Below are 9,945 nucleotides of genomic sequence, written 5' to 3'. Positions count from 1 at the left end.
TTGGAAGTGTTTATCATCCTTGCATTTGTTTTTTTGGTCTCCATGAAATGAATGAATTAATGAATTAATGAATGAATGAATTAATTAATTTTCAAAAGAAGATAATATAGATTTTAATGATCCCACATCAGGAAATTTACTTGTCACAGCAGCTTGTATACACAAGGTGTAACAATAAGAAATGACTCATAAATAAGAAATGCTGGCCTGGCTGCTGTTGAAAGGACCTGTGGTAGTGTTTCTTCTTACATGGTGGGTGGGAGCAGCAGTCTGTTGCTGAAGGAGCTGTTTAAGTAAGAGGAGTTGTTCATGATGGATGTCAGCTTTGATAACACCCTCCTCTCCCCCACTTCCTCTATGAAGTCTACGGGGGAGTCCAGGACAGAGCTTGTTGAGTCCTTTCCTGTCCCCTCACATACTTAAGATATTTTGTAGAGTGGAAGTCAATGGTCAAACAATTTTTCGAAAGGGTTAGTCCATTTCTATCTATATCTATCTGGATTATAATTATTAATCATGTGTTCTTCACTTTAATGTCGCAGCTGGTAAAGATCAAGCTTGTTTTATTTATATTATTTTTATATGTATTTTTGTAATCCTGCAGGTGCAATTAGATTTTTTAACATTTTTACTTTGACACTCCATATCAATTATGCGTTAGGCTATAACCAAATATACGTATGTATATAAAAGTGTGTGTGTTATAAAAGTCACTCTACAGCTTAAATGTTATCCAGTGCTCAAATAATGCACACAACTTCATGTCCATATTTATTTTAACTTTTTACAACTATGCACATTGAATTGGTTTTATTACAATTAATACAGAAATTAATCTTCAGTTTGCATATTAAGTACATTCAAACTTAACATTTTATTTCATTCTATCCCAAAGACAACACCAGCGCATAAGTTTGATTCTTTGCTGCCAGACTGATCCTGCATCAGTTACACAGAAAATTAAAGATACTCCAGAGATAACCTGATGTTGTATTTATAGCATGTTTACACAGAAACTACTGAACAGAGAAGAAATCAAAATAAAAATTTTTTAGGGCAACATCTGCCTTAAAAAAAATCCACTTTAATTAAATGATAATTTAGCTGAGCACTGTGCGTTACCAAAGACCATAATTTCAACATTTTTCATCACTTAAAACTAAGTGATGCGTACCAGGCCTCCAATTATTTCTCTTTTTCAGTCAGAAGCTGTAGAGAGCTAAAACTATATTTATGATGGAAAGTCAGTCATAATTGCAGCAAAATGTGAAGAAATGAGAACAGATTTGTACATTTGTTTTTCATACAATACGCTTGGGAGTCCACAATCTTTGGTTGAAAACCACTAAAGTAGGCCTTGTTATTCTAGATTTTTATATTTAACAATGTTTCGGGTTATGATTAGGACTGACAAACACCTCTGTTAAGCATTTTCTGTCCTTTTGTGAAATTAAGGCTTTAAGTCTGGAAATGTTTTACAGATCTGCATGGAAACAATGTAGACTCTTTAACTATTAAAGGGGCAAGAATTTATATTTTCACAATGAGACTTTACTGTGTTGGTCAAGTATGTTTCAATATTTTTGGTGATGACAATATTGATTATTTATTGATAAAACAGTATGTTTGATTGACATTGTTGCAAGTGTCACAGTTAACCAGTAGAGGTTAGTAAAGTACCCCTAACTGAACAGCAGACTTTATGTTTTTTTAGATTTTCATGTGTGTGATCTTTTTATATACATAAACGACTGCAGTTAAGTCTTTCATACAAATCAATAGGTTTAACCTCATATGCGTCTAGCAGGAAATCAAACAAAGTTTCCACAATCAAAGCAGGACTTCTTGCTTCCTGATGCTGGTCACTGTCTTTCCGTCTTTCCCACGGTTTACCACCCAGTCTTTCTGATGGCTCGAAGCTGCTCTTGGTGTTCTGCGGTGTTCTTGATCTGTTCGACTCACTTCGGCTTCAGTTGGGGCCCTCGTAGTTGAGCGACGCTCTCTCCACACGTCTGTACCAGTTTTTGACCTTGGTGTTCTCCATCATGTCGTCAAACGCCTGCAGGCCTTCCATCACTCTGAGGACGCCAAACACAGCCTGCAGAGTAAAAAGGAGGAAAAGTTGACTGAAGAATGATTGAAGAATTTTTCCATGGCCACATTTTGTGGGAATTTATCCAATAGGTGTCAAGATATTTCACTATGGACCAAAGTGCATGTGCAGGTACAGTGGACATAAAACCCCCTGAGAGAGGCAGGCATATTCCCTCACCAGGTCTGCAAGGTTAGGTTGATCTCCACCCATGAACTTCCTCTTCTTGCCAATGGCTGCCACCCAGTCGTTGACTGCTTCATATAGATCCTGCCTGACATCGTCCTGCAGGTTGTGTCTGTCGAAAAAGAGTCTGACTTAAAAACCAAAAACTACACTACAATCAATTACTAGAAGTATTTCCAAAACACACAGATGCAGTACATCCTGGAAAATAAAGAAGAACCACACAGAGGATCACTGCAAGACATTTTTTCATGTGTGACTCACCGACTTTTTAGCCTTTTCGAGATGAGAAACATGGCGGCCGCACCGACATATTTGGCAAAGAAACCTTCGAAAGCACCAAACTTGCCCTCACGTACGATGTAGTCGAAGGAGGCCAGGGCCTCACCAGTTGTTCGGTATACGTTGGGAGATATAAGATGCACCAGCCAGTCATCAGCCCACTTACGCCACTTCATCTCCTCTCTGAAATTTTCAAAATAAGAGAATGCTCACGGTAGGCAGGCTTTAATTCCTACCTATACTGGTTTGTGCGTGAGCACAGCAGGTCTGGACTTACTTCTGCAAATCCTTTTCTGGGTAAGTTGCCAAAGTCTCGTCCTCGCTCAGCATCAGCCAATACTTGTTGCTATATTCTGTCACCTCCTTCCCGCGTTCATTCACCGACTTCAACTCCGGGTAGCAGCGAAGGATTTCAGACATACCTTTCTCCCTGGACGACAAAGGTTTACTGACATTATTTTCATTACGAATTAATCTGCTGATTGTTTTCCTAACTGACTGTAAAATGTCAGATAAACGTGAAAGATAGTAGAATTTCCCACAACCCAAGGTGACTTCTCCAAATGTCTTGTTTTGTCCATCCAACAGTCCCGAGCTAAGTTCAAGTTCACTATCTTTAATTTTTAACATAAAGGATTACAGCAGCGGCTCTTGGGTGTGTATTGCCAAGGCTGCTTAATAATAATAAACATCCATATAAAACATATTTTCATTTATCACATGAGGGAAGCTACAACTTACTTGTTGATTAAATATGTCTTGAGGGCGCTGATGATGACAGACGAGTCATTCAGTTGCTGCAGATGCGCATCAAAAGAGAAAAATATACGCAATAGGCAAAATCGCTTACTATTATATATGTGGAGAGACCCTGGGAAAATTTAAATAACATTCAGATCAAGTGTTCTGAAATTGGACCATCTTACCACTTCGCTATCCACCATCAGGATGGGAACCTTTCTGTAGGTTGACCACTTGATCTCCTTCCTCATCACAGGGTTCACCTCTACGATCTCATACGGTAGCCTGTGGTAGTCCAGAAATGCCCGCACCTTGCTGCAGAAGGGGCAGGTCTTGTACTGGTACAGAGTTAACTTCAGACCTCCTCCTGAAACCTGGAACGAGCCAGCAGAGAAAAAAAGGGACCACCAAAATTAGCTGTGGACCTCCACTGACCTCAGTTGCTGTAATTAGATTGAACACAAATTTAGTTTGGAAATAACACCATGTAAATTGTGACACAGGGCCTCTCCCCAAGACTGATATATTAGTTAGGGAATACTGCAAACCTCACCCTTAGGACCGTCATAATTTCAGTTGATATTGTGCCCAAATAAACTTGCAATTAATCAGATTACCATGTATTACTCAGTTTATATAAAATGTGCCATTGTCTTTATCATGCACTGCTATTTAACCTGAGTATCTTTGAAAGTTTTGTGATCTAAAATGGAGTTACAGTACAAGTTTGTAATGGACAGTTGATTTAATACGGCCTGTTGCAACGCTGATGGAGCGAACAGCTGTATCTGTACTGTAGATCACAGCAGCAGCTCAGCTTCAGAACAAACAGGAAAAGTCATGCGCTCAGACTTCTTGAGTACAAGTTCGACGGCGTTTACAGAAAAATGTACTTCCGAGTACCAAAAGCAGAAGTAGCAGAATGTCCCATTGCACAATAATCATATAATATTCAGGACTTCTGTATGTCTAAAGTCAGGAAACTGGCAGCAAACATCACTGCAACCTCTCCCCTCTGGGAGGCGCTACAGAACACTGTACTCCAAAACAAACAGACAGCCTGATGCCACAGGCCATCACTCTGATTAACACAGCTCCACAGTGTCAGGTGCACTCCCTGTGCAATAACCTGTGTCTCAGACACTCCCTAAACTGTCAATTATTTATTCTCGCTGTTTAAATTCAGCCTTTCTCTGTAAACATGTAAATATAATCACATACACATACTGTTCATACTGTCACCTACCTCATGTACATAAACCAAACCAGATTTATTTCAGCATCATTGCACTACTGCCTTATTCTGTCTACAAATGTTACTGTTGTCTACATACACATTTATGTATATTTCTATCTCTACATAGTAGTTTCAAGCGCCTGCATCTGTGTATGTACACAAGCTTCCTTGTATGTGCACACACAAACACAGCCAATGAAGATGAAGATGGAGCTGATTTTAATTACTTTATATACTACTGATATATATCTATCTATAATATAATATATATCTAATATATATATCTCTATATTAATATATATGTGTTGTGTGTGTGTGTGTGTGTACATATATATATGTACATATATGTATATACAATAAGAATAATAATAAACCAGAATGTATTTGCTCATTATATTTTGTATGAATCTGTAAAGTAACTAGTAACTAAAGAGTTCAGAGTTGAGTATTTATCCCCTCTGAAATGTATAATATATAAATATAGAGTACCATTAAATGGAAACAGTCCAGTACTTCACGCTGTGTGCAGTAGTTGAGTAAATGTACTCGGTTACATCAGAGTGACCCTGTCAGTCAGGTAGCTGCTGGTAACACCGCACACCGTGCTGACAGTGTGACCGCTTTAAAGGCGCCTGTGCACGGACTCACCTTGGTGTCCTCCTCGGCCAGGTGCTGCTGGACCTGGAGCTTCACGGTGTGATACAAACCCAGACCTCCACCCAGCAGGAAGGCGCAGCCCACCACCCTGCCTCCACCCCCACGTAGACCGGAGAGGAGTTTGGAGCGGACCCCGGTCCCGCCGGTACCGTACGCCCTCCTAGACCCCTGTGCGCTCACATTCCCCACCAGCCTGTACACGGTACCGGGTCTGAGACCGGCCGGAGAGTCCAGCAGAGTCCAGCCGACCTTACACAGCGTTCTCGCGCAGGCGGCCGCCATGTCGGTTTTACGTAAAGTCCCGAAATGCACCGCGAAGGAGAAGGTAGAGTCAAGTAGAGTTGTTGCCCTCAGCTGAGTCTGTCAGGCTGTGCGCCTGTCAGGCTGCGCGCGGCTGCTGCTGCTGCTGGTCCAGGGCCGCGCAAACACAACATATGAGACCAGAGCAAAAAGGAACCTCTGTAGGCTCCGGGGGCATGATGAGAACCAGTAAGCAAATATTTATGAAACATTCATCTAACATTTAAGACTTTTCCATTGATGATTATTTTTGACTATGATTATTATAATAATAATAATAACAATACATTTTATTTCATAGGTGCCTTTCTGTCACCCAAGGACACCGTGCAATAAATGAGAGTAGACAGCAAATAACTGAAACAAACAAAAAGAACCATAAAAGTATATCAAATTACAAGAATACAACATTATAAAACAGGTTAAAATAGGGGAGGGGGGTTGTTCGCCCAGGGCGCAGATGTAGCCAGAACTGGCGCTGAGTATATCAATCCAATTTGAAATGACACATGAGCCTATGTCAAGCCTACAATTTAATGCAATCCAGTCTAGAACTGGATCAGCAGGGCTGTAGTTTTGTATTGCATGAGATGTATAGACCCATTTTTCTGCTTGGAACCGCAACTAGCAATTATTTTATCATTGAGTAGTTTAGTCTATAAAATGTTGGAAAATAGTAAAAAAGGGCCCATGTGTTCAAATGTCGTGTTTTACCCAACCAACAGTCAAAAACGCAGAAAACAGACATATCCCATTTATAACCATAGACAACAGAGAAAAGCCACAAATCCTCACGTCTGAGAAGCTGGAGCCAGATAATGCTTTAACTCTTTGGTTGATGAATTATGAAAACTTTTCACCAACAATCAAAATTGTTGTTGTTCATCAATTTTGACTAATCATTTTAGCAACTCTGGTCCCGCCACCTAACACCAAAATATTAGATAAGTCTATGCCTTACAATAACAACACAGAGTTGAGTTTAAAACGTCTTTAAAAAAAATACAATTGTTTTATTTTATTTTATTTGAGATCTATTACAGGAATGTTATTGATTGCAAGCACTTCGCTTTTTCCACCACATGTAGGGATAACATGGCCAGAAGTGGGTTTTATTTTTTATATATAATACTCATATTAGTTAGGCATCTTTCAATACTTTTTATATTTATAAAACAGGCGAGGTAGGGTGTACAATCCCTCCAATTTACCCTGGTTCTGGAGATCTGGGATCTCATCCTGACACCTGTCCGGAAAACCTTCAGAGGAAATCATCCAGGACTTAATGTGCAAACCACAACTGTCTCCCACTATTTTATTATATCATAACTGATATAATGTATGAAATGTTAAACATATTTTGTTTTTTAAGAATATTTTTATGGCTTTATCACTATGAGGTTATCTCTGTTGTTATGTAGATGGCTCAGCAGTGACAAAAAGCTAGTAAGGTCATCTAAAACTACATTTTCCAGTGTCAAGAATCACTACTGCAGTCTTATTATCGCTGTTCTTTTGAGGGATAACTATGACTCTGTTTCAGCCGTATATATATAATATATATATTTAACATTTAGATTTAGCATTTAGATTTTACATTTAACATTTGTATTTAAATATTTAAAATATCTCTAAGTTCACAAATATTGTTCTAAATGTGCAAAAAAGTGACTCTCAAAAATTCAAACCAGTTTTTTAAACATTTTTTTTTTAGCTAAATGTGACAAAATGTTGCTGTTATTTTCAGAGCGAGACGCTTTACAAACGGCACCCCATATGTGAACACGTGTTTTCATTTTAATGTTTAATACGAATAAAAAATGCTCTGGAGTCTGTTCAGGAGAGCGCCTGTTTTCGCCTTTGCGTCGTTTCTACGTGTGGTGCGTTCAGGAGCGTCGTTGTTCTGAGACGCTCCTGTTTCTCCGCCCGCAGCAGCAGCAGCGTCTTGTCTCAGTGAACGCGGAGATTCCCCCTCAGCCAGCGAGCAGCAGCAGCAGCAGCATCCATTTAAGCATCAGTGTTACAGTGGTCAAATCACCACATCTTTCCCCGGACTTGACCACTCCTCACTGGGATGTCGTCGTCGAACAGCGGCGGGGATTCGCGAGCCGATGCTCGAGGACACCTCCGCGTTGTGTTTTCTCGAGCGTGACTGGAAGGGGCGCGAGGCGGCGATGGATGAAAGGCACGAGACAAATAAAAATTTTGATAATCGCTGGGTTTAGCTGGCTAACGCTAGCACGCTAACGACAGCTAGCGCTCAGCTCTCGCAGCTGGTTGTTTTTTCTTCTCCTCTCTCTCTCTCCTCCTCCTCCTCCTCCGTTAACTGACCGTGAATAAAAACACTGCTTCATTTTCTATTGAGACATGCTGGAGTCAGCGAGGACATTTCTCTGAAGGATAAAGACACCAGTAGCTGTCTTCTAGCCTCCCCAGCTTGTTATTTATTTATTTTTTTTCCATCCGTGAAGAACAAGATGCTGGCAGAGGAGGAGTGTGTCTAACGGTGAACCTGAACTCGCATGGACACACACTCCATGAAGGTCATGATACTGAGAGAATGATCATGCTGGAAAAACAGGTAAGAAACGAGTCAAGTCAGCGGGTTTCGTATTTAAATGCACACCTGAGCTCATTTGCATACCGGCATCGGTTCATAAAGACCCCCGGCAGAGCTCGTGTCTGATGAACCCGGCGTGCTGCAAGGTGGATCTGATTGTTCAGGTGATCAGTAGCTTCGCTAATGTTGACCCTGCTGCATTTATATTCCCTCCATCATTATAACCTTCCTCCCATCTCTCTCTCTCTCTATCCCTCTGTCTCTCCAGCTGCTATTTGTTTTTAGAAAAAAGCTATTTGAACTGTGGAGTTTGCCATTGTAGTGATTTATTTTTTTTTGTGCCACTCAGAGGAGTCAAATTGGGAATAGTATTTTTATTGCAATGTTGCAACTGCTGGTAATTTTATTAATTGATTCATCTCTTAAGTATTTTTCTTATTTTTAGCCTATTAAAAAGTCAGAAAATACCACCCATCACAATTGTCATAGTCCAAGATAACATCTTCAGTGTTTTTTTTTAAAGATATTCAATATGCAGTCACATAAACAGAGAATATTTAGCTTATTGTCTTAAGTTATGTCACCGATTTTTGATTTCTATTTCTGTGTGTGTGTTTCAGCGTTAGTCTTGATTCTTAGTACTGTGATGTTTCACTTGTTGACAGAGGTGAGTTCAGATAGAAAAAAAGAGGTGTACTTTACTTTCTAAGAAAATAGTGTTGAAATGATGTCGATTGATTGATCAGAACATCAGTAAATTAAAAGTTTTTCAGGGCTGCAACCAGCAATTTCTTTGACCATTATCATTTTTTAAATCTGTAGAGCTGTTTGAACAGTTAATTAAAAAATAATATCTAAACAATATGTTAGAAATGAGTAGAAAATGCGCTCATTCTTAAAGGTAATGTCCTCATATTTCTTGTTTCCTTCTACCAACTATCCAAAAATAATATATAACAGAGAAAAGATAAAAATCCTCACACCTGAGGCCCTGGGTTGTGGTTATTTCTCTGTCAGCTGATTCAGCAACGATTCAACCAATTCAACTGATTCGGGGTTCTCCAATGTAAAGATCTGCTGCCTTTCTGAGTTTTTCTAGCATTTGTAAGTTCAGTTGTGGCGGGCACAAATCAAACATTTGATAATCGTCACTTTAGGATCTCGTAATGATGTTTGTAATATGACTTACTGCAAATACTTACAGCCTAAAATAAGTATAAAAAGCACCATAGCATATTGGAAAAAGCAGTGTAAGTAATGTACAGTACACAGTTATGTAAAGACGCATGCTGCAACTCGCTAGTGATTATTACGTGGATCATTTTTGATTGATTAATCAATTAGTTGTTTGGTGTATTAAATGTCAGAAAACAGCGATCACTGTTTGCCAAATACAGAGTAACATCCATAAATGTCTTGTCATAAATGTCCACTACACTAAGATATTCAGTTTACTGTCATAGAGGACAAAAGAAAATTTCAGGAGCTGAAATCAGAGAATTTGGCCTTCAAATCAAGTTTATACACCATGAGACTGATTTGCTCCATCTCATATCGTTATGAACAAACTCCCTTTGGATTTTTTTACACTTGTTCAGACAAAATAAGCAATTAAGAGTTGACACATGGGCCTCTGGGAACTTGCAGATTGCATTTGTCCTAAACAATTAATGGATTGATTGGAAAAAATAGCCAATGTTGTCGCTTTCTAAAAACAAACCTCCTGGTGTTTGTCGTGTCCTCTTGTGCTCAGACTTTAGCCTCAGTATTATTCTCAGCAGCGGACCGGATACCTTCAAGGAAATATCCTTTAGTCAGTGGAGCTCATAACCTGTGTGTGTGTGTGTGTGTGTGTGTGTGTGTGTGTGTGTGTTACTGGTGGAGATATAA

General features: G+C 39.4%; 2 protein-coding genes across 4 annotated transcripts in view; one reads left to right on the top strand and one right to left on the bottom strand.

The window, feature by feature from the left end:
* Positions 1–758: 758 nt before the first annotated feature.
* Positions 759–5,586, bottom strand: ptgesl (prostaglandin E synthase 2-like). Of its 3 annotated transcripts, none has more exons than XM_019272321.2 (7): positions 5,187–5,586; positions 3,487–3,675; positions 3,302–3,357; positions 2,838–3,008; positions 2,543–2,743; positions 2,273–2,390; positions 759–2,098 (listed from the first exon to the last, which is right to left on the bottom strand). In XM_019272321.2, exons 1-7 carry the CDS (start codon positions 5,475–5,477, stop codon positions 1,970–1,972), a joined length of 1,155 nt encoding a protein of 384 aa, XP_019127866.2. In that variant the 5' UTR covers positions 5,478–5,586; the 3' UTR covers positions 759–1,969. The 3 variants fall into 3 exon arrangements, with proteins under 3 accessions (XP_019127866.2, XP_027133333.1, XP_027133334.1); XM_027277532.1 differs by having other exon boundaries at positions 2,838–2,990; positions 5,187–5,581; XM_027277533.1 differs by lacking the exons at positions 3,302–3,357; positions 5,187–5,586 and having other exon boundaries at positions 2,838–2,990; positions 3,487–3,610.
* A 1,717-nt stretch (positions 5,587–7,303) lies between these two features.
* The window catches only part of LOC104934922 (ral guanine nucleotide dissociation stimulator), a 49,327-nt gene continuing 46,685 nt past the window's right edge, over positions 7,304–9,945 (top strand). The window contains exon 1 of the mRNA XM_027277531.1: positions 7,304–8,076. Coding sequence (XP_027133332.1) covers positions 8,056–8,076 — 21 coding nt within the window. The 5' untranslated portion in view covers positions 7,304–8,055. The remainder of the gene's footprint in view (positions 8,077–9,945) is intronic.

This window comes from Larimichthys crocea, chromosome III (genome assembly GCF_000972845.2).
Source record: "Larimichthys crocea isolate SSNF chromosome III, L_crocea_2.0, whole genome shotgun sequence".
NCBI lineage: Eukaryota > Metazoa > Chordata > Actinopteri > Sciaenidae > Larimichthys > Larimichthys crocea.
Note: the sequence above shows the minus strand (reverse complement) of the source record. Positions and strands in the feature narration are given on the sequence as shown.

Bases quoted from the DNA above. Each gene is read 5' to 3' on its own strand.
- ptgesl (XM_019272321.2), bottom strand. From the start codon at position 5,477: ATGGCGGCCGCCTGCGCGAGAACGCTGTGTAAGGTCGGCTGGACTCTG. The intron at 2,391-2,542 runs GTGAGTCACACA...CTTTTTCGACAG, and splicing joins TCGAAAAGGCTAAAAAGTCG to ACACAACCTGCAGGACGATG. The intron at 2,099-2,272 runs GTGAGGGAATAT...TTTACTCTGCAG, and splicing joins AACCTAACCTTGCAGACCTG to GCTGTGTTTGGCGTCCTCAG.